The sequence below is a fragment of the Pithys albifrons genome, chromosome 15 (genome assembly GCF_047495875.1).
Source record: "Pithys albifrons albifrons isolate INPA30051 chromosome 15, PitAlb_v1, whole genome shotgun sequence".
Lineage (NCBI taxonomy): Eukaryota > Metazoa > Chordata > Aves > Passeriformes > Thamnophilidae > Pithys > Pithys albifrons.
The window spans coordinates 12,581,494-12,605,535 of NC_092472.1; the positions used below are offsets into that span (position 1 = coordinate 12,581,494).

The window sequence follows — 24,042 nt, forward strand, 5'->3', positions numbered from 1 at the left end:
TCCGCTGCTGTGTTCATGCTCTGGAGGATTTTGTCCTTGAGATGCAAAATGTGGATTAAAATCTCTCCAGAGCAGGGACAGGCTGCTCACATTCACACACCTCACAAGCACTCAGTGCTGCCCTGGTCCATGCACCAGCCACCTCTCCTTCCTCCTGCCTCACTAGTGGTCACTGAGCCCCCTCCCAGCCCTCTCCAGCGGGCATAGAGGTACACGCATGCCCACTGCCCTGCCTGCTCCCAGGGGATGGTTACATGTGGGATCGGAGCTGGCTGCACACACAAGCACTCAGGGCTGGTGAGGACACCTTCCCATGCAGGGACAGGGACACACGAACACACAGAGCTGGCACTCACACCTCACAGGGACACACACAGGTACCCGTGCACAGACCTCACACACACCACAGAGCTTCAGCTCCCACGGCTTTCAGGACACACACAGAAGCCAAGAGACATTATGGCAGGCACTCACTTGGATTTGTTCTCCTCATAGTGAGCACTGGTCTTAATGTATCTGGCCAGTTCTATCTGCATATCGCCGAATAAAGGAACCACCTGCAGCTGCTGGAAAAGAAAACAAAAGATGGTTGAAAGACAGCAGAGAGAGCAAGCCTGGCCCCAGCGCAACACAAGGGACTATGGAAAGGCATCCTGCATCTCTGAGCTGTGGAAAGTGTCAGATTGTTTAAAGCAAGGTGCACTCTTGGGCCCAGGGTCATTTAACACCTAGGAAGTGACTGAAAATGATCACAGGGCTTTCTGTGTGAGGAAGATCATCCCCTGTGTGAGGAAGATCATAAAGATGAGACTGGAGCCCCGGACTCATTGATGCCAGGCTGGTTATGGCCAGAACAGTTTAGTGCTGTAACAGGCCAGAGGAAAGGCTCTTTTTACAACAAAAAAGAGAGAAGCACATTCCTGGGCAGGGCTTATTGTCTCCCAGCATACTCCTCCAAGAGAAGAAAGGGATGAAAAGCCAGCACATTGGTATTTTGGACACCCATGGATGTGGTATCTTTCTCCAGGGACTCAGACTGTACTTCAGCAGTGTGGCTGCTTGTGGTGTGTCTCAAAAATTCTCCATAAAGAGAAGGACACAGGCAATATAACGTGGCTTTATTTGCCATTTACATCTCAGAAGGATTTGGATGGGAAATAAATTCTAAGTGTGCTGAATGTACCTCAGGCTCAGAGAGGTCCCTGTTTCACTAAGCTTTCAGCTGCAAACAAAATTCAACCAAGAAGTACTGACATTTCATCAATAAAATACGAAGCTTTAACTTCACCCAGCTAGAAAAGCCTTGCCCTAAAATTCAGGGAAGATGGTTGCAAATTCTTTGTCCTCTTATCACACACTTCTCTACTCAGGCCGAGTTGAATGGAGGATGTGTAATGCTGTCATCAGGCATTCCCAGTAGCATTTCCATAAAAGGTTTAAATGAAGGGGTAGTTCATTTTCACTACTCAGATTCCTGGAAATTTAATCAGAAGGTGATAAGCAGACATAGTAAGAAGAGTAGTTGGTCCTTCCTTTTTGAGATCTGATAGTTTGGAGTGGTACTTAAATGATTAGGTGAGACCACGACAGATGTTGGAGAAGTGCAAATAGAAAAAAAGCTGGAAGAAAGTTATTACATGCAATGGAAGATATTTTACCTGGTTCTCTGATGGCCCACAGCACTTTGCAATGAAGAGCAAATCTGTTTGAATGCATCAAGATGACCAAACTCTACAGATTACACTGAAGGCTTGATTTAAACTGAGATTTAGTAGAATAAGCAAAGCTGAACCAGGGAAAACCCAGAAGACTCTGAGGAAAGGCATGATGAATCACCTTTGCAGAGCTGCAGTCCTCAGCAGTGTACCCAGTGACTGGAGGGTATTCAACCACCTCATTATTGCCCTGTCTGTGAGGTTATGGTGTCTGTGGCCCCCTGCTCTCAGGGCTGTCTCCAGGAAATGGTGTAAATTGGAGTAAATAGGCCTCCACTTGCTCAGGGTGAAGATGCAGCAGCTGGCACACCAACCTTTCATGAAACCAGCTACCTGGGCTCACCTGTTCCGTCCCCTGCACAGACCCAGCACATCTTCTATAAACTGAACCTGGGGCAATAATCAGGGAAGCATCCTCTATTCAACTCCACAACCAGCCTCTTCTTCCAGACTCCTCATCTGATCTCTGGCTAAAGCAGCAGGGAGAATCCACTATACTGAAAGATTAATGGGAAGAAGCATTCTGTGCCCTCCCCAAATCATCATCTTCTCATTTTCCCTGATGTGGAGCAAATGCTTGTAACAGAAACGAATCTTTCCATGTCAGGAGAAACATTAATACAGAGAAGGCAAAAGGACTCTGGAAGGACTGCTCAAGTTCAGTAGGTCTCAAAAAACCCTAATTGCTCCATCTGGGAAATTACTCTGCTGTCCTCCTGCTATACTGTTATTCTTTGCTGCTAACACATTAGTCCCCTGCCAGATCCCACTGTGCCTCCTAGAGCTCACCTGCCGCAAACCCAAAATGCCTCCTGGATCCACCCTGTGTGCACAATCAGTGGAAGGGAGGCATCACTTTCCCTAAGGTGCTGTGCAGGCTCTGAGCCCCACTCTCCATCTGTCATGGGTGGCCAGGGGCTCACACACACCAGATTTTGGCAGGTAGCAACAGAGTTATCTCAAACCTTTCTTGTGCTGAGTGGCCCCAGGGCAATGCAGCCTGGACTCAGCCTCACATGTGGTTCAGAAGAGCGATGTGTGACTGCTTCCCACCCTGCCACTGGGAGCATCCAGTTTTCATGGGTCTTCCCCCAAAACCCACATCTCAGATAAGACAAAACTAGTTCATCAAACCACTGGGTGACCCTTTGAGGATCAAACTGAGCACCTCTACGTCCCAGCTGATACAAGCTCCCACAAAAGCTTTTTCTGTTCTACAGGGAGTACTTTTTATACACAAAATAAAACTGCTAGATCTCACCCTGGCTGGCTAGCTGTGTCCTGTCCCTCAGCTCAGCAGCTTGCTGAGGGAAAGAGAAGCACAAGCATCACCTGCACAGACCTCAGCAAACCAGCCAGGTTTGCTGGTGGCCTGAAATCACTGAGACTGCAAACCTGCCTAAGAAATATGCAAAGAGATAGAAGTGATGTCAGTCTGGCACATCCTCCCCTCATGCACCAAACAGCTCACACAACCTCCCATCCTTAATCCCTTGGCAGGAAGCAGGCAGAGCTGCAGCAGCTTCAGTGCCAGGGGAGCAGAGCCAGCACCAGGCACTATTAACCCATCCACAGCCTTGGTGGCACTCAAGGCTGGCACTGGCTATGCAGCAACTGCGTGTCCAGGCCTGGTCACAGCAATTCCATTCCTCGGCCTTTGGCCCAGACAATTTCTCATTTTTTGGGGTTTTTTAGACCTGTAAATGATCCCTGTCGTTTGTCTTTTGCTGGCAGCATGTGCGATGGTATAGGTTGCTAATTCACAGGTCTGCAATAACCTCCAGCCTCACCCAGACAGGTCACTGACCTTGAAGAACTTGTCTATTTTGCTAAGGTTGATTCTCTTCTTGGCATCCAACTTGTAAATATTGCTGACATTCCCATCCATGAGATACAGGCCAAACCCCATCACCTGGAGAAGATGAAAAGGCAAGGTTTCATTAGCAGGAAATCAACAGCACAAGTCAAAGTCGGTTCTCCACCACTTGGCACATGGAAAGACCATTTCAGGCTCCTGTACTGTGTGATACTCAGGAGGAGACTGTCTAAAACATGCACAAATCTGCAAGGATGCACATGGTAGGCAGAGGACATGTGATAGATTGCTTATGGTTTCTGTGCAAAAACATATGATGTTCCTTCTCTCTCCCATGTAACAACAGCTCAAAAGTCTTCTCCACCCAAAGGCAAACATTTACACCTGGAGAAAAATTTAAAACATTTAAAATATTCTCCAGGATTGATTTTTTTCCCCATTAATTCAGCAAAAATCATTACATATAGTCAAACTACCCACATTATCCTTCAAAGATCTTTAGTTGATTCATACCACGGTAATGAAGTTCTGATGGTAAGAGTGACTGCACCCACTGTAATAACTGGCTGACAGCAAGGACCAATACACCAAAAAGCATATACTTTTGTACGTTCATCTTGAAGTCTCTTTATAGTCAAATCCAAACGTGGAAGGATCTGCCTTCTGCAGGGAATTATTGCTAGGAATGGGCATCAAGAAGAAAATTCTGGATTACAAAGTTGGTGGTAATTTTAGAATGTCCTTTACAGCTATCCAGGTGAAACCCATGATCCTGCACATCCATGCATAAGAGAAAAACCCCTTCCAGCTCAGGAGAGCACAGGGCACTTCCAGTGTTCTCATCCAACACGTGGTTAGTCCCAGGCAGACAGAGCTGCTGGTAACCCAAGGAAGGATTATGGGAAAACAGACAGATGGAGATGGGGATCAGTAGAGGAAAGGGAGAGAGGAAGGAAGATTTTTATATAGGAATATGGGAGAAGACCAGCAAGAACAGTAGAGAAACAATTGGAGAAGGTTCAAATTACAGAAGGAAAAGTGACAGCTCATGGCACTGTCCAGTAGAGGTGCCACTTTGGAGCACAGGGGTGGGACATTTCTGACCCATGGCCACATCCAGTCTTTCAGCTACAAAGAAGAGGTGAAATGGGAGGACTGAGGTACCACAGAAGACACAAAGTAACAGGGTTCAGAAAGGAAACAGGACGAGGAAGAAGCAAAGCAGTTCTGCTGCTGCCTGTGGAGGGCTCACAACAACTTGTGTAGGGATGAATGTAAACCCAAAGCAGTGAAAAACTAAGAAATTGAAGAGGAACATCCTAAGAGTGATTTTCATTTTAATAAAACAGTGAAACTATGCAAGCACCCAGCCCCACAAGCAAGGCTGAACCTCACCTTTAAGAGCATGTGCTTCTCGCTGGGAGTGAGATACATCTTGTTTTCATAGTAATCCACACAGATGTTGACAATATCAGCCAGCAATTCCTCATAGCCAGGGATAACCTCTAGCTGTTGATGCAGACACTGAAACATCAACAGAAGCCACATTAGCCACATGGGCTGAAAATCAGTAACCAGAGAGAGAACATATTGGAAAGATTAAGACTAGAATGGTAAGTCATCCCTTCAAACCTCTTCAATGTCCTTTCTTTAGGCTACTGGCAGAAGACTGACATCATGGTACCACCTGCAAGGAACAAGCTTCCTCTGCAGGACAACTCTCTCCTTTGGACTGATCACAACAGCCAAACATCAGACAGTGAAATGCAAAGGAAGGTGACTCAGAAGCAACTGTCTGACTCTCTCCTGTCTCTGTACAATATTTTACCGAATTAGGAGAAGCTATAGAGCCTGTGGACTGTGAAGGCTGTGGGATCTGGGCTGCAGTCCCCATGCAGCCACAGGAGATGAATTTCCAGGAGTTCTGGCAGAACCTCCCCCTCTAAGAGCTCTTCTTACATCTTTTAGACCTTCATCTTTGTCTTGACATAAAGACCTTCAAAGCCACCCAGGATGACACACAAAAAGGAGATATTGCTAGAATTACACAGTCTGACCAAAAGACCATCAGAGTCAGTGGCAATGACTCCACAGCTACTGCTACAGTCTGGTCTGAAGTGTTGTCAAACCTTGGCAAGATCTTTGCTTCTCTCTACTCATAGAAAGATTCAGTAGTTCAGAGAAAAGAGACCTGCCTGTGTGATGCGGTTGTGGTTTGCCAGGAACATGGAGAGGTTCTGGGACTCTTGGATGGACTGGGGATCTGCCATCTTCCGCAGAAACTGGGCAGCTCTGGAAGGGAGAAATCCAGCATGACCAAGGATCACTCAGCCACGTGAGACTGTCACCACCCACCTCCTCTGTCTGACCTGCAGCTGCAATGCCACAGCCTCAGACCCCTCTGCAACACAGCTCTATTTACCAAGAGGGAATCAAAACACAACAGGGCTCAAAGATTTGCCTAAACTCGCAAAGAGAGCCTGGGACAGCACAGAAACCCAACCTCCAGCCTCCTGATCTCCACCTGTCCTCCCTGCTGGGCAGAACAGACACTCCCTTGCAGACCAGGCACAGTCCGATCCCCATTCCTGCTGCTGTGTCCCCTCTCACCTTTTGTAAGCAGAATGGTCATTTTTGACACTGCACTTCATGTTCTTCAGCTCATCCAGGACAGCGAACATGTTGATGAACTTGCCCAGAGTGAGGAGATAGGCCTCAGAAACAAAGTCCTTCCTCCGCTCAGCGTGGCACAGGCGCTTCACCTCACTGCAGAAACGCTCAATCGCCTTGCGCTGAAGGGCAGGGAGACAGGGTCATCCCTGCAGTGGCTCATGCAGGGTCACTGCACCACCCCTGGGACTCTCCTCCACCCACCACCAACCTCTTCCTTTAAAAAGAGCATTTTTTTGGCTGGGGATGGAGGCTCCAGGCTCCCTCTCCACTGTCCCCATGAAATGAAGTTGCATTACACACCACTGCCAACAAACATCCTCAGTGCTGGAGGGGAGGCTCAAACCCTCCAATTGCACATTCCCTGAGTGTGGCATGTTCTACAAAATCAGGCTTCAGTTTCTCAGGTGGAACATGAAGACCTCACAGGACATAAAACCTAAAAATGATGGTAAACCTCAGCTGTGGACAGTTATAATGCGGGTGGTGATGGGGACAGGCCCCTGGCGCCCACAGCAGCATTGTGACTGCCACACAGTCATTGCTCTCTTGGGGTGTATTATTTTGTCAAATGCCTCAAGTGTAGCAACTGCTAAGTTTAAGCTATGATGCTCTTTGCCAGCTGCCCCCAAGCTCATCCTTGTTCCTGCTGGCATAGCAGATATGTCCAGCTGCACAGCTGCATCCCACACCAGGCACCATCTGCACCACCAGCTCTAAGCTCCTCCTGGCTTTGCTTCAGAGAGAAGAGCAGAAGAGTGAGCTGTGCTGGTGCTGGGGCAGAGTCAGCTCTTCCCCTCAGCCAACCACCCAGAAAAACCAGGAGCCTGTGCCACCCATCAACTCCACATAGCAGGGGCTCTGGGCCTCCTTGAACTTGAAGGGCTGAGGTGTGCTCTTTCCTGACTTGTATAGAAAATTCTAGGATTGAGCAAGGGACACACAGATTTTCCTTCAAACAGGTCTCAGGTATCTGTTCATGTGGTGGCAAGGAAGAGGCATCTCAGGGGCTTTGGGCCTCTCCAAGCTGTCCTGGCAGGCAATGATAGCATGGCCTTGCTTAGGATGTTAACACCGAAGTAATAGATTATCTTTGCCTCTCTCCTTGACCACTTACCTGAAAATACATGAACTTCATAAGCTTGGTGACTTCTGGCTCCAAGACTTCCACCGTCTTCTCATAAATCTCTACTCGGTTTGGCTGCTCGTTACATTTCACCTGCATTGCAAAGAAAATCATCCCTGTCAGCATCAGCTTCCAACCCTGCTGTGGACCACATGCCACCATCTTCTTGTTTCACACTGAGTCCTGTCCCCACCTGAGGACAATGGAGGGACCCAGGAGGGACCTGGTTCTCAAGGCAATTTGTGAAAGTAGAAGGGGCTATTTCAGACATGAAATTCTCTCCATGCATTCTAAACAGGCATTTTGAGATATAAAAGTCTCCTGATGCATTTGTCTGGGATAGAACCCAAGCAGTGTGGGGTCTGGACTTGCTGCACAGCATAAGAATGTCATATCATAAAGTTATCTGAGACTTTGTGTTGCCAAGTCCCTTGGACACACAAGGTACCAGGCTACAGCTCTTCTATAGACTCGCTGGGATTATTTTCATTCTATTGCTGATCCGTTAAAGATCACTGGGCTTGTCTGTGGCTTGCAGCAATGAACTGAGTCACTGTCGTTGGAATCCTGGGAAGCTAAATTTAAGGACTTACTCAGTTGTCATCCATCTCATTTCCAAACAGTTACTTGGAGTCATTATCAAACTTTTAGGGAAAATCCCAGCTGCGCAGGGCAATGCATCCTGCAGTCCTCTGGTTTTGTTTGCAGCTGTTGCTCACACAAGGCTGTGATAGGGCTGACAGCTCTGGTGTTGTGTTCAGTAGCTCAGCAGCTGAAGCACAGGGCACAGGGGGACAAGACAAGCCAGCTTTACATGGGGGAGATGCCAGAGTTGCCTTGCCCTCTCTGTAGGGGGAAATCTAATGTCCCTGCCCTGGTGTTCCACACTGCAGTTAGGCAGTATCACAGAATCACAAAATCACAGAATGTTCTCAGTTGGAAGTGACCCACAAAGATCACCAAAGTCCTGGCCCTGCACAGGACAGTCCTAAGAATTACACCATGGCCATAAGGATGCAGCTCATGGTACAGAGGACTGGTGCACCTTTAGGTGTAGGCCCTGTCCTTCGCCTGTAGCACAAGGAGAACAGCCATGCTGGGGGCCTGGTCACAGAACTCCTCTCTCTGGCCCTGTGCCTTATGGCAAAGTAGAAAGGTCATTCCAAGATCAAATCTGGTGAATCTGTAACAAATCCTCTGCAGTGGAGTTGTCTGCTCCTCCGGCACATGTGGAACTGGCTGCAGCCCTGGGCAGCACAGGGCAGAGAACAGGGGCCCCACAAGCTGTTCAGAGAGGCACAAATATTGCAGGGAGGATGCTAAAACAGATGAACAGTAGCACTGTCTTGCCAGCAGCTCAACCACAACCTGCCTTCCATTGGCATGTCCATGAGAGGCAATAGCAGCCCAGCATAACACATATATGGGAGATGAGCCAGTACCCAACCAACAGCAGAAATCTCCCTGTTGCTGGGACTCATGAAACCATCAGCAGAGTATAACCCAAGGGGAACTGAGGTTTGACCTTTCCTGGGGAATCACAAACATGGGCATTACCATGTGGAAATATTTTTTCCTGGATCCATGGAAATGCTGCAAACCCTTTTATCTGTAGGGGCAGTGGAAATGCAGCACGTGTCAGTTGGCATTTTTGCAGAGAGCCAGCACGTGTTCACACTGCAGGAGACTGAGCTGAATCGTGATCAGTGAGCCACATGGGCAACCTTACTCATGTCTGTAGGTGTTTGCAGGATGAAGCCATCAAAATCCAGGTTGGAAAGAGAAGGACTAGTGAATAGTGGAAGCGAAGCAGAATGAGCAGTAGAGGACAATGATTAAAAGCAAGGATCCTCAGCTGTATCAGCAGAAAAAAAGCCTTTGGGGAAATGTTTCTGATCTATTGAAGTGCAGCTCTGTGCACCCTCACACAACATCTACAATTATGGGGCTGGTGTGGGAACAGAGAGAGCATCCCAGAATCTGCACAGCAGACTGGGATCCTGAATCCTCCCCCAGCTGCCCAGTCTGCTCTGTGCCAGACCTGAGACTGACACATATTGAAAGGACCTGCTCTTTTCATCCCAGCCTGAGAGGGCTCCCTTCTTCATAACAACATAAGAGTCCCACTCAACAATGGGGAAATTTTTAATTGAAGCTGAAGTTAATGATACCATATAATTGCAGGATACCATACAAAAGTATCAAAAAAGTGTGACATAAACCAGACCTGATGATTTTACTCTCAACTTTGAAACACTAAATGCCTTTGGCTGAAGCAAACTCCATCTCCCCCCAACATGAGAGAGAAAAATATTCAGGTGGTGCACTGGGAGAAAAATTGCTTTGAATTAAAGCAAAGGCTACCCATTCTCCAGAGAGACATGTGAAAAAACCCAAGTGACAAAACACAGCACTGGACCACAGCTGTGCTAAGTTCTGTTAGGAGCTGTAAGACAAACAAGCTGGTCCTGTGAGGATGAAATAACTTCAGATGCAACTGCTTCAGGGAGTAGGGAGGGGCTCACGAAACCAGGAAATGTATGTAAGGCAGTCAGCTGGTGGCTGAGAGTGTTTGAGGTAAGAAGCACTGCTAGGAGGGATGAAGCCCTCAAATACCTGAGGGTGCAGAGTGGATGCCCTTGATTAGTGCAGTAGTATAGACTGGATTCTGAAATAGCTACCAGCAGCGTAGATCAGTGGTTGAGCAGTTTGGTGGAGAGGAGACAACTTGGAGAGTCAGCGTCTTTCTTCTCAACCTTTCTATCTACTTTAGTCTTTGCTCTTTTTGGTCTTCTGTCTCCACTCCAAACTAACCCACACTCAGGACAAAACCAACTAGGTGCTCTGGGAACATCCTTGCCTGGGAAGGGCTTGAGTACCTGAGGGATGGCTCGTGAGCAGCTCCTCCATGTGTAGAGCATCACAGCGTACTCGTGTCCTTCTTCCAGCATCTCATTCTGAAAGACAGAGAGGTGTTGCAGGGGCAGGGCAGGCACTGAAGGCTCAGCACCACTGGGGCAGTGCCCGGGGGGACTCACCATGCTGGAGTGCACTGTTGCCTGCTCAATGTACCTGGCAATGCCGGTCACAAAGGCATTTCTGTCTTCGAAGTTTGTGTCAAAATTAGCCTATGGTCAAAATGGAGAGATGGGGATTAAAATACAGCTAGTTGTTTGCTCACCTGATAAGTCTAACATGGAATGTGTTGGTAAAAAGCAGAATTATTAGAGGTCTCATGGCATGGGAGCAGCCCATGAACAATTTAAAGTGCTGCACCTCTAGGTCGAGGTTCATATATACACCCTGAGATGCTTCTCAATCACCAGCTTTCATTAGAGGAAATTCCGCAGGTTATATGTGTGGAAATATGGCAAACCCTTGTAAAATCAAGCCAAACTTTACTGCAGCCACAACATGGAGCAAACCCACAGCAATTATTCTAATTCAACGGATTTTAGCTTGGCAACTCAAAGACGGATGCAGCCTTGTTAACTTCTGTTTGTGCCCTGGCTGCTAGGAATAGACCACATCCTGTCAGCTGGAATTGCAAAGAATAAATACACCGACAGGGCAGGGAGCGAGTGGTCTGGAATAATAAATACAAGTCAGCACTCATCCAGGTGCTATTATCAGTGCTACTGTTGCTCTTGCAAGCACAAACTGTTGTAGGGATGAACAGTTGTTTTGGAAGCTTCGATGGTTTGGGTTGGGACAGGGGAGCAACAAGTGAACAGGAGGGTGGGGGATGGAAAAGCAGCTCCCCAGCCTCTCTGCACAGAGTGCCCCTTCGCAGAACACTCACATGCTCTATGATCGGGTACTTTCTTCCGCCAAGCTTGGCTGATGGTATCTGCTGTAGGGCAGGGCACACAAAGTCCCAGGCACCCAGAGCTGCAACTTGTGATGACATTAGCACTGCAGCGACCACACTCACCTCAATAAGTGATTTCCTGAGTAGGAAAGTTGGGAGCACGGACCCATGGCCACAGGGCTACTCTTCTTACTGCCTCCAGGACACCACATGTGACTAATGTGACAACACAAGCTGAGCCTGCATATGCATTTCTGGTTGGCAGGGGAGAGGGCTACATACAAACAGAAGGTGACGAGGAAATAGGCTTGGCCAACATCTCTAGACCCAGCTTATGGGAGGTTTTTAGGCCCAGCTGTGTGCACACACTTGTGGTCCCGAAAGGAGGCTGGACCCTGAGTTCCCCATGGGACACAAGCCAGTCAAGGCTAAAAACTTATTGAAAGAAGAGATAAGCAAAAAATGATACCAAGATTTTCCAGGGAGAGCTGCAATTTGAACAGCCCAGAAAAGCCTTTGGGTCTGAAAACCTGTAGAGATACTAAAGCTTTGGAATGAGCCCATGGTCTGACCTGCTGAAAGAGATACTGTAATTCCAGACCCCTGTGTACAAGGTGTAGTAATCACAGTACAAGTGTATTTATACACTGCCATGGGTAAGCCATGAATTCAGGAGTGGCAGGATGAAGAAAGTAACCCACTATTATATTTAACCCTGGGTGTGTGTTATAGGGCAGGGTGTGGTGGAGAAGCAGCCAAGGCATCCCACTGTGGAACCAAAAGCAGGAGGGTGAGCTGTGCCCTGGGTTTACGCCAAGCTTTGCTTGGTCAGTGCAGATGCAGCTGAATCTGTTCAGGGCAGAGAAGTGATTCTTGCAGCTGCCCTCCCTTTCATGCCAACAGCTCCCCTGACCAGCAGCTCTAGCTGTGCTAGTAGCACAAAGTTAGGCAGAACTTTGATCTTGCCCTGCTTAAATGCAAGCACTATCATAAAAAGGGAAGCACAGAAATATGTGCACAAAAACATCGCCAAGAACTTTCTACTGTTATCTTAAATCTTATCTCCTGCTTCCTACCCATTCATGCACTCTGGTCCTCATTTTTGCTCAGCCTTAAAAATCCCTTTCACCAGCCCCTGGTGCTTTCCTTTTAAAGTCCTTGGGAACAGATTTGTGGCTAGATTTGTTCTGAACACTTCCTTACACATGCTGAACCCAGGATGTTTTCAGCTAGTTCTCACAGCACCATGTGCCCCGTGCTTTGCATGAGCTACCAGAACAACCTCCCCACCCGGTGCCCCTGGGAGCTGAAGTACCTGGTACATGATGGAGGAGGGAGGTGGTTCGATGCATGGCTGCTGGTCTGGCAGAGGCAGCTCCTCCAGTAAGTCCACGTTGGACAAGGCATCCTCTAGCGTGACGTGAGTCGTCATGGTTCTGGATGTTCAGTTTCCACGCTAAATCCAAAGCAAAAGAGGAGGTGATAGAGACAAGACAACCAGCTAGCAGGCAGAAGACCAAGTGAGAAAGTTCCAAAGGACAAAACCAGACCCACAACTGACTGGCACTGCAGGGGATAAAATCCCTGTTTATCTCATATTCCTTTTCTTGTGTATTTAACCCACGTCTCTATGTCATCTCTCCTTCTATGATTCAGGTGCAGAGTAGGAATGCAGAATAAGAGGAACACAACTACTCACCCAGGCACTTCTCTCCTAACTCTATGCAAAATTATCTCAGACAGAGAACAGCTGAGTGCTGCAGTGCAGCTTTAAGCAGCCCTGAGTGAAAGCATGAGCTCCAAAATGCAAAGTGGTGCTATCAAGAGTATCTCATGGAGCAGCATGATTAGAAAACTATGACAGATGCTGACACTCACATGCTTTCCTTCTCACACACATGAACAGCTCTGGAAACTGTAAACAACCAAACTGCGTTCCCAAAGGTGAACTGGAAAGGCTCGAGTGCTGTGCAGGCAGGCTGGGCCACTGCAAGCAGCAAGAAAAGAAGTTGCTGTTACAAAGAATTTCCCTGCTTTTACCATGTACGTGGAATCCCCTGTCCCATCACAGCCAGCCCTGGAGCTGCCAAGAGTGCCAGTTGCACACAAAAGCAAATCAAAGGGAAACATTTCTGAAAGCTCCCTGGTGCTCACCCCAGGCAGGCTCCCCAGGGGGAACCACAGGACAAACCTCTGTGTCCCTCGTCTCCTCTGCCACTCACCTTGGCTGGAAGTGCACAGGCATGGAGGGCCAGGGCTGTCACCCAGGCTGAGCACTTGTGTACTCACAGCCACAGGGCTTCCCTGGTTAATGCCTAATCCTCTGCAATAGTTGCAGCCGACCTAGAGCCCGTGTCTCCTAGAAAAAACACCCTGCTGCATTTAAACATTTGCAGAGAGAGAATACTTTAAATATTGACATGTCATTCAATTAGCAAATCACTCCCCTCAGTGCTTCTTTCCTCACTCAGAGCCTGACCAGTTTCAAACATGAGCCTTCCCAGTCTTATCACTCTAATCTGCAAGACAGTACAGCTCTCTGTTATCAAAGTTCCCATCAAGATACACAATTCAACAGAATACTCTGCAACCTTCACTTTGGCTCAGGCAAGCAGACCAAGCTCTTTGCCTGCCGTGTTACAGAGCATGTTTTCCGCTCCTTTAATCATCTCTTTGGCTTTCTCTAAGCTTTTGCAACTCTTGCTGAAGTGCAGACACTGTTGCAGGACACAAGGCTCCAGCAGTTACTGCACAAGAGCCAGATACAAGAGTAGCATAACCTCCTTCCTTGAGTACAACCACACCAGCTCCTTGGGTCACAACAGTATCTCTATGGGCACCCATACTCAGAGAATTATCTGTGCCAAATTCCTTAGGTCTTTTTTTTTCCCCCCAACTGAGTCACTGTTTCCAAGAGTATAAGTTTGCTTTTCATTTCCAGCCCTGGGAGCATGGAAGGACAATGGCTTTGGGACATCCACAGATGGACACACACAGAACCAGTAAGGACCACTGCCAAGGGGGATGCACACTGTGTGCAGTTTTGGAGTGGCTTCATGTAGGCTGATGAGAGGGACGAGTCTGCTGCTATGCCTCGTATTGGTGCTGCCTGCATGCATGGACTGCAAGAGTATTTATGAGCCTGGTAAAACCCATTCTACCTCCACAAATGCCTCCCCCCCAAGGTACCAGGCAGCTGAGAAACAGGTTTGGTTGTGCCTGCAGCTGAAACATAATCAAATAAGTACCTGGAAGAAAACAAAATCTCACCTCCATGCTCAAATTTCTGTTTTCTTCTTCACCACTGTTTGCTAAAATGGTTTCCTGTTACAAATTGTAGCAACTGTCAAAACCAGACATTACGTTTCTGCAGCTTCCTCCCTGCCTGCCTGCAGGCACCCTGTGCTGCTCCACACCAGCGGGGCCCAGCCGCCCAGAGCTACCCACTGTGCCCCACCACCATCCTCTGGACTTGCCACTGGGATCCCTGAACAACGCCCTGCTACTCACTCATGCCACATGACATACTTCAGGCTTGAGAAGGCAAAACTTTCCATTTCACAGCTTTGAGTGTTGTGCCTGTTTATTTGGGCTCATTCCACATTTCTCTGTAAATTCAATCCCAAGGCCATTTGTGCAAGGCAGTTTGCTGTAATCAAAGACACCTCCTGAACAGCCCTGTCACACTCAACTTGCTCAGCAACTCAAGGGACAAAATTATTGCTGCTGTTTGGGCTGTACCAGGAGACAGAGTCCCAGATACAGCATCAGGGTCCTGCCGTGCCAGGCAGTGCACTCATCTGTGAGACCCAGCCAGTCCTGTGAGACCCAGCCAGCTCTCACACTCAAACAGAGAATGTTTGAACAGAAAAGGAAGAATGAATCCACTGCAAGTGAGTGGTACAATCAGCTACCACCCTATCCCATGCTTTTTCATGGCTCGAGCAGTGCAAGGATCTGGATGCAGATGGAAAATCTACACAGGCTTTTAAGGGTTTAATACATCAGTCTTTACGGGACTTCCAGTTTCCACTCTACACTTTCTTAAGCCCAATAGGGAAACCAATAGAGGCTACAGGGAACCATGTGGTCAGCCAGGACTTCCCCCAGCACATTGCCAAAGACAGCAACCTCACAGCTGGAGCATGTAACAGGGGGGCTACTGGTCCAGGGCCAGCAGACCTGGATCATCACCCCAGATCATCCACAGAGGAGCAGCTTTGAGTGACCTACCATCTGCTTGTGCCATGGCCCCTTGCCTGCTCCTTGGGGTGGCTGTAGGACTCATGGGGCCCTTTTCGTGGTTGGGGTCCCCTGCCAGTTGTAAACATCCAGCAGGTAGAGGGATGTGCTCTGCACAAAGGCTGGGGAAGGCTGTGAAGGCATCAGTGATTGCTCTGCCCCCATACCTGGTCCATGGGGCACTACACTCTCACCCCACCACAGGGGCTGCCTAGGAGAGCCAGACCTGGCAAATTCAGCTTCATCTCCTCTGTCCAGCAACAAGGAGGCAGCTGACAGGTAATCTGTCAGCAGCCAAGCGGCTCCAGCCAAAGGAAGTCAGGGATCCCTGGGGACACTCATCAAAAAGCCTTAACTGCCATGCACCACCTGGGCTCCAGGGCAGGGGTGCCTGTGCTGGGATGAGTCAGCCCATAGTGGTGGTTTGGTCACAGTGTTTGGGCACATGTGGCCATGGGGCTGGGCTCCTCACCATCCAGGGTGCAGTGCAACAGCCTGCCCAGGAACGGGCCTTTTCTTTTTCTGTCATAACACTTGTACAGAGGGGTGAGACTTTCCTTTCCATGCAGGAAGCATATCCTGCCTCTCTGGACTCACATGCAGCCACATAACCTGCCAGGAGCCAACTACATATCCTGCTGCTGGTTAGAGACCAAACTTTTGGCAAAATTGAAGTAAGCCTGGCAGAAACCACCCCAGTGAATCCCAGGGCAGGAATGCTGTTACTGGGTTGATTGCCCCTTCTGTTGCCCACACTTCCTGCTCATCTGCTGCAGAAACTTCCTGTCGCTTTCCTGCATCTCAGCTGCAAAGCCTCTGGCCATCTCATACACCCTCTAAAGCCAAGTGGTCACAGAGGCACTGGTGGTTCCAGACACTGCAGGGAGCCAGTCAGGCAGGGCCCATGCACAGGGCATGACCCCACCACTCTGAAATGGAGAGTTCCTGACACAGTGACTGTTGTGGCAACAGCTTGGGGGCCAGATTTGACAGACAGCATAGGAAGGCTTTGAGGAGTGGGGATGGACATCCCAGATATCTGAACTTGCAGGGCATGTTCTACCTTCCCCACCAAAATGTTTGCCCACAAGTATCAGTGCAATATCATCCACTTTGCAGCAAAAAGCACAAAGGCGACTTTATTTTTCAAGCAGCTTGGGGAAACAAAGAAAGACTTTTAAAAGCAGGACCATTATGAATATGTTGCATGCACGTGTGCTCAGCTCCAAAGCTGCACAGCTGAGAGCTCTGGGGAAGTGGCATGGGCTGTTTCAGATTCTCAGCTTGCCTGCTCCTACAGCAGACATTCACACTGGAGCTGCAGTAGCTACCAAGAGCAAGAAAGAAGGCAAGAAAAAAATGGGGATTTCCTAGACAGAGTCTAAGTCCTGCAGTCTTGGGGTGAGATGAACAGCAAATGACTTTTGCTGGGGAGACAGCAACGCAGAGAAGGAGGACAAACCTTCTGGTCACCTCCTGAGGATCTGGGATTCTTCTTCAGCTCCGTTGCCCAGTCCCTGGGCAACCTGGCAAAGTCACAGAATTTAGTTTTGCTCCTGTGGTAATGCTTCTCCCTCTTATTCCAAAAATCGCATCTAACCACTGGGCAGGAACTATCCTGTCCCAACAAGTGCCCCAGCAGACTGAAGTCTTATGTGCATAAGAGCAGGGGACTCCTGGTACCCACTGCCTCACAGCAACAGAAGGATATATGGTCCTAGCCACCAACAGATTTTTAGTCAAGAATAACTTCGTGGTGCAAAAGTTTTGTTTGATCCTTGTCTAAAATGCAGAGGATTGAAGTTCCCCTGTGTTTTAGGATGCATGTCATCAACTCCTTCTCTCATGGTCTAAGAATTACTTGTAATTGCAACCACCACCACAGTCAGGAGGTTCTTTTCAGAAGCAAATAAGCACAGCGAGAATGAACGAGGCTGGCAGAGCTGGGCCTCTGCCCTGCACAGACACAGATGCTAATAACCATGAAATTACCCTTCCCATTAAAAAAGGAAGCCAAACTGCATGACTCCTGAAGCTGTTTTTTCTGTATCTCCCCTCTGCCATTCCATTAGGGCCGAGTTCCAGGCATTTATGCCATCCTTGTTTCTCAGCAACACAATTATTTTGGAATTTATTTCTTTTATAATAACTTAATCATATTTTTTTTCTGGTGCCAAAGAAAGAGGGTTAAGGAAGGAGGAAGGTCTATGAAGCTACATTTCCAATAGAGTTAAGAAATTTTGAGCAAGTTTACCAAGCAGGTCCACTGCTGACAGTTAAAGCACTTTGAGGAAAACCAAACCATACAGGTCAACATTTTTAATAGTTGACCAGTTATTCATCTTCCAAAACCAGTCTTCCTATTTTTCATGCAAGGATGATAATTGTTAGTTAACAAAATTATTATAATGAAATCAGCATATTCTGCTTTGCTCAAGAGACCCTGGTCAGAAAACGGAATATTTTGCATATTTCCCAGGCTTCATTAATAACAATTAACTGTACAAAGGAGAAAAGAATTATCCTTTGCAGAGAATTACCATAGAATTATATGGCTGTGACACCAGAATACCGGGCTAGTCACCCATCCCAGTGACTTAGCCCAGACAATTATCATCATGCAAAACATGAGGGTGATTTTTCTTTCGGTATCTCGGGGCAGGAGGGGTGTAGAGGCTTTAGCGACTCAGCCTAATTCTTTGAGATCTTTGTGATCCAAGGCCCCCAGGCAGGAATCCCCCGTGGAAAGCAGCAGATGGCAAAGGGGGCCACGCTCTGCTGCTGGCAGTGTCCTCTGACAGCACACACAACCGTCACCCTGCCCCCTTCTCCAAAACAGCCCATGGCACGCAGGGAGGCTTTAGTATGTGCCTCTTCTTGTCCCCCTCCTCGTTCCTTCCCGGTCCTTCCAACCCACGGAAATTTCCTGCGGAATCCATCCATTCCACCCCCCGCCCGGTGGGATGCGGCTGGCACTAGGCATTTCCAGCGGTCTCGAGTGTAAAGGTGAGCACAAAGGAGCGCTGTCCAGCCCCACGCACGGGGACCGGCGCTCCGGGCCGGAAGAGGTTCCGCCGGCTCCGACCCACGCCACGGCCCGAACCTGCGGGCGCCGCTCCAGCCCATCGCTCCCAGCGCTGGCTCAGACTCCGTCGCTGCCTCCATCCCCCTTCTCCCCAGGGAACACCATATTTCCACGCCACGGGTGATCCGGGAGCTGGCCAGAGCCCCTGCCGGGGCCGCCCCCGGCCGCCAGCCCCGCGCTGAGCGCCGCCGCTCCTCCATCACCATCATCATCATCATCATCACCACTGCCAGCCCCTTCGTGCCCCGTTCTCCCCGCGGCAAGCATCGCCGCCACCCCGGCCCGGCTACCGCTGCCACGGCGGGGCCTGCAGAGCCCGCGGCTCGGCCCCTTCCCACGTCCTGGGGGCGCGGGGCTGGTATGCGGAGCGGGGGTGGGGGCAGAGGCGGATTTGCGCTATTTTTTCCCCGGCGCTTTGCCGCGGCTGCGGGCAGGCTGAGCGCCGCAGGTAGCTCGAGGGATTGTGGGATACATCCCGCACATCCCGCACATCCAGGCACGGCCGGGCCGCTCGCTCGCCCTCCGCCCCGGGGCGGCGGCACCTGCCCCGCCGCTGCCCCGCTCCGCGCTCCCGGGGCGGCGGGGACACTGGGCTGGGCGGCGGGCACAGCCCGGGGGGAGGCAGGAAGGAAGGGGGTGAAGCCGCGCAGCCCCCGCGCCCACCCCCGCCCGCTCACCTGCGCTCCGCGGGATGCTCCGCGGGATGCTCCGCGCCGCCCGCACAAAGAGCAGGAAATGGCTGCAGCAAGTGCACTTCCGCGGCTCTCCGCCGTCCCCTCCGCGCGGCGCGGCGGCGGGGGGAGCCCCGGCCCCGCCGCGGGAAGGGGCTGGAGCGGCGCGGGCGGCTCCTCCCCCAGCGGCGCGGGGGATGCGCGGCGGGGCCGGGGGCTGCATCCCCCTCCCCATTGGCAGCGGGGGCCACAGCTCTGCCCCCGCAGCGGGGCCGGGGGCCGCTTTGCCCCCGCAGCGGGGACGTCCTGCGGTGGCCGCTCCACCGGGACCAGCCGGGCTGTCGGCAGCGCAGCGCCAGTGGGGTCGGGGAAGGCGTCCAGCCCTCCATGGGGCACGGAAGGGACAGGGCCGGGGGCAGCTGCTACAGCCCCTCGGAGGCCTGATGCTGGCAGAGCGGGTTTGGGTCCCTGAGAAGGCAGAACCCGGCTGGGATTCCCCATTTCCCGGCTGCTGTGTTCGCTCGTATTCAGCTCCTCGGAGGACCATTGTTAGGTTTAACCTGCCATCTTAACACCCTGTTTGCAGAATACTTACACATACAGACTACATATAGAGACTTGGATGACTGAGCATGCTGGGGACAAAACCAGAAGGCAGTGCCTTTGCTCAGAGCTCCAATCCTGTTCTGAGTCAGTACCACATCCTAAAGGTCTTCCTCTTGGCATTTTGGCATCTGACTTTTTTTCAGGGACAAGTTGCCAGTCCTTCTGCTCATATTTCTTTTTTAAGCTGTAATACAGCTCTTCAGATCTACTGTGAAATCCAAACTGGACCTCTCACAGCTTTCAGAGGAACATTGCCTTATGGTGACTGATAAGATCCCTATATGGAGCTATCTTGTTGAAAGACATTTGGGGATACCCAAGGACTGACAGGTTTGGATGTGGCCCTGGCAGTGTTCCTTTCCTGAGTATCAGCCCATGCCAAAACTGGACTGCTCTCTGGCCTCTCCTGGATTAGAGTGACTCCTCTGATTCCTTAGGGACTGCTGCTGTTGTCCATGCTAGCGTGCAGCTGAGCTTGCTCCTCAGGGGTGTATGTTGGCTCCACAGGGAAGGCTGGACACCAGATTTACACTGCAGTTCGGCTACTGTAATTTGAATGGATGCAATGGGCTAAGGGCACCAGGGTCTGCAAACTAGAAAAGCACCAGGACAGTCTTAGGAACCATCTTAGTTTTAAAGGAGAGGACTACACCTGAAAAAATATATGAATATAATCTCTGGGAGTAGACACTTCACTTTCCTCTGAATAGCATTTCTTCTTTGGGGGCGGGACTAGATGACCTTTAAAGGTCCCTTCCAACCCAAACTATTCTCTGATTCTATGATATCTATGTCTCTATCTCACCTCTGACTGTAACATTTTGTAGCCATCATTCCTCTTTTAACTATTTATTTCTTGTCAGAAAAATCCAGTAAGTGAGTATTGTTATTGCAGACACAAAGGATTTAACAGCTAATATTGCTCTGAGGCCATGGGTGAAACCAGGTCAGTTCAAGAAAACTGTGGCAGCAAAGACTGCTGTGGACTTTTTTTTTTCTCATTGTTTAATCTGGTTCCATTATCAGCCAGGCTAGAAGTGATGGGAATTCCATGAATGTTATGATATTATTTTAATTTTCTGCTCCGTGTTGTCTGAGCTTGTAGAATAATAGAATGAGCTTCTCTGCATTTCTCCTACAGATCTCTCTGCAGGCTGGGAATAATGACAGTGAGGAGCAGCCCAATGCAGCTACAGGCTCAGAAGTGTGTGCATCAACTGGCTCTGTGTGGAGGGGTGTAGGGGAGAGATAACATGGTGGTGGGATGAGCTGAACAGAATACACACAAATTTGAAGTGGCTGCCAAGTGAGATTTAGCAGAGCCATTCACCTGAATCCATCCATGCTGACAAGTGCTGCATTCAGAGACAGACAAAGCCAAACATCAAATAAAAACATGTTTATTAAAAAATGTTTCAGGAAATTCTAGATTTTTTTCAGGCCTGATTTTAAGGTGATTGTGTACCACCAACCCCCACTTCCCTAGGGTGACCAACACGTGCCCAGGAAAGAGCTTTTCATGGCTAATGCTGCTGCACTCCAACCCCTGCTCTCCACTGAGAGGCATCAGCTGCTCTTTCTAGATGAAGTTACTGGTTGACTGCCTTTTGCTAGCAGGGGCACCAACTTGTGCCTGGCCATCACAGCAGCAGGTTGGGGACACGCTGGGATAGAGCTGTGGGCCTTGGCTCCAGCCAAGTGTGCAGTGTTGGCACCCACCATCTCAGAAAGCCAGCAGGAAAACAGGGACAAGCACAACTTCCCTTACTGAAACACTTCAACTGGCAGAGGTGGAGTGGCTTAAACATTCAGTACTTTGCAAATGCCTTCTAAGGAGACAGGGAAAGGGTATTCAGAGAAAGGTTACTCATTTGGCAGCAGAAGAGTGATATTCTCACCTCTACTTTGTGGGGAATGTATCCAGTGAAGCTACTTGAAGGGCATCCACCCAAACTCACTGTAGACACTGGTCTGGTGGGAGCAGACTGTTACAGTGCACTGACATCATGCTGTTATCCCAGCAGCACTGCCCTTTTGAGATTCCTGATGTGCCTGTAAGTTATTGTGGGAAAACACCCTCCGGCAGTGCTCAAATACTACTACCCCAATTTTATGAAGATTCAGAGAATTGAAAGACCTAAAAATCTGGTGTCCATATAGTAAATTACTCAATTTGCAGAGATTCTGGATACTTCATACTCCCCCATAAACCCAGCACATAATCTAATCCCAACACAGCCATGGTTCTGGGGAACAGAGACAGCTCAAAAGCCAGAATCCTGTTTGTTTCTTGGGGTGGGGGGTGGGATTTGGAGAAATAGCAAACTGTATGGTTATAATTGCATGAGGATGGTTTTTATGCTTTTGCTAACATAGTGAAAGCCACAGTTGGGACTCAGCAATTTTATTGTTTGTAAAAATACATATTGTGTGCATAGAAATACTGCAAAAGAAAACTGAACATAAAACATCACAATATTATTTGGTCAACACCCTCTAGCTAATAAATATTATGCATATCCAAATATAAATATAACCTCAGAAACATCACGTAGCAGAGCAATATTGCAATGTCCTCAAGCTTTACAGACTCCTGGTTCCTCTAAGGATGATGAGGGCAGCAAGCCAGAAGCTTAACTTTGTGAGCCTGCAGATACCCCTGCCACAGAGTGTGTGAAGATGTGTAGGGCAGGAACTGATGCCCATATCCATATACCTGAAAAGACATAATGACTCCTAACAGCTACCCTAGAACCACGGGTCTGAATAATACCAAAATTTAAGTCTCCTCTATGAAGGGATAGTTCGACACAGGATATGTGAGGTCATAGGATTACATTATTTCCTTGTTCCATTTTTGTTGGCAAACATATTTGAACATGACTTCTGTAACAACAGGAGATTGCTGCTGGAAGTTTGCACCTTAGAGTTTTTGTAAGCTGCTGTCACCTAAGTTTTCCTTGTGTTCTCACCTGCCCAAACAGAGAAGCATCAAAAATATATCCTGCATATATACATAAATCATCTGTGAGTCCTTTTGACTTCCCTCATTATTGTTAATGCTTAGCAGAAAGTCCTGATCTTATTTATAAATTCTGCAGGACACCAACACCCACACATTTGGTTTTGAGGTCAGTTATGTCAAACCAGTGTCTCTGTCTTGCAGTGAAAATATAGATTTTAATTGAAATATGAGGAGATGGATTTTGTTTATAACTTCTTCTGCTGTCACCACATAATGTAGAACTACTTGTGGAGAAAGAACCCAGGCAGTCCATTCTCATTGGACTTTTTCTTTGATCAGTCCCTTGTTCACAGAAGAGATAGAAAAGTCTTTACTTTTGATGATTCAGTTACTCTTTGAAGTATGAGAAAACTCTTCTCATTATCACTGGTGCACTGAGCACATACTCTGCATGTTTTTTCCTTGTGGCTCCCTTCAGAGCTCTCCAGCTCCTTCCTTCCAAACACACCAGTTCAGGAGGTTCCTGTGCCTTTCACAGGTAATCAGATCCTGGAACTCTGTCTTGTCCTGGACTGGAAACACAGCATATTGCTTTTTCTTTTCCTCCATTACAAACTCTCATGCACATAGAGATGCCTCTTCAGTTTCCCAGGTATCTGAATCCTGTTCTTGTTATGCCACAGTTGCAGAAAAAATCATGCAAAGTGAAAACAAAACCACCTTAAAATACTGGTGTCAGAAATGCAGTCACTAAATCCAGCCTGGTCCTGTGTCTCCCAGGCTTATTAATGTTCAGAGCTTTCAGGTCCAGCCCACTCTGAATTAGAGAGCTGTGAAATGTCTAAACATCCCTCCTCAGTTAAAGACAGGTTTTTCTTTTCCCCAGGTAAGACCTTAATTTGGGAGTTCGCAGAACTGGATCAGCAATACCAGCTCTCTTAGTTTTGAGGCTGTATCTTCAGAAGAAATACTTTTGCTGAATTGTGTTGCTCAGGGTGTGCTCAATTGCTGCTTCTGCCTTTAAGATGCAAAGCACATTCTTGGCCAAACCAAAGCTTGTGTCTGTCTCGGCTCTGGAAGACCTGGGGATATCTTGTCTGTCTGGAAGTACCAGCCTCTGCCCTCTCCTTCTCCCTAGGCATACAGCCAGTGTTTATGGTGAGAGGATTCCTGTTAATGCTTTGTGTGGGGAAAATTCAGCCTTCTCTTCTCTCAGGACTTTCTTAGCTGCGCTGAGCAAATGGTGCCATGATTACAGATCATACTCAGAGATTTCACTCAGCTGAAACAGCAGAAGAGAAAAGGGTGGCCGCTCGTCTTTCCTCTGAGCAGGGG

At 48.8% G+C, this 24,042-nt stretch overlaps 2 protein-coding genes across 6 annotated transcripts in view; both read right to left on the reverse strand.

Annotated features, from left to right (window-relative positions):
• CYFIP2 (cytoplasmic FMR1 interacting protein 2) overlaps nucleotides 1-19,290 on the reverse strand; it is a 52,872-nt gene extending 33,582 nt beyond the window's left edge. The window contains exons 1-10 of one of the 5 annotated variants that reach the window (XM_071570630.1): nucleotides 19,143-19,290; nucleotides 12,454-12,594; nucleotides 10,366-10,455; nucleotides 10,207-10,284; nucleotides 7,319-7,420; nucleotides 6,142-6,323; nucleotides 5,727-5,823; nucleotides 4,927-5,055; nucleotides 3,523-3,627; nucleotides 475-566 (exon numbers count right to left, since the gene is read on the reverse strand). In XM_071570630.1, coding sequence (XP_071426731.1) covers nucleotides 475-566; nucleotides 3,523-3,627; nucleotides 4,927-5,055; nucleotides 5,727-5,823; nucleotides 6,142-6,323; nucleotides 7,319-7,420; nucleotides 10,207-10,284; nucleotides 10,366-10,455; nucleotides 12,454-12,570 — 992 coding nt within the window. In that variant the 5' untranslated portion in view covers nucleotides 12,571-12,594; nucleotides 19,143-19,290. Of the gene's footprint in view, nucleotides 1-474; nucleotides 567-3,522; nucleotides 3,628-4,926; nucleotides 5,056-5,726; nucleotides 5,824-6,141; nucleotides 6,324-7,318; nucleotides 7,421-10,206; nucleotides 10,285-10,365; nucleotides 10,456-12,453; nucleotides 12,595-12,837; nucleotides 12,876-13,178; nucleotides 13,199-13,360; nucleotides 13,416-14,408; nucleotides 14,434-19,142 lie in introns of those variants that run through there. The other 4 variants (XM_071570633.1, XM_071570632.1, XM_071570634.1 and 1 more) reach the window with 4 other exon arrangements.
• Nucleotides 19,291-22,130: 2,840 nt separating this feature from the next.
• ITK (IL2 inducible T cell kinase) overlaps nucleotides 22,131-24,042 on the reverse strand; it is a 28,961-nt gene continuing 27,049 nt past the window's right edge. Inside the window, exon 17 of the mRNA XM_071570390.1 lies at nucleotides 22,131-24,031. Within this exon, the coding sequence (XP_071426491.1) occupies nucleotides 23,960-24,031 (72 nt within the window). The 3' untranslated portion in view covers nucleotides 22,131-23,959. The remainder of the gene's footprint in view (nucleotides 24,032-24,042) is intronic.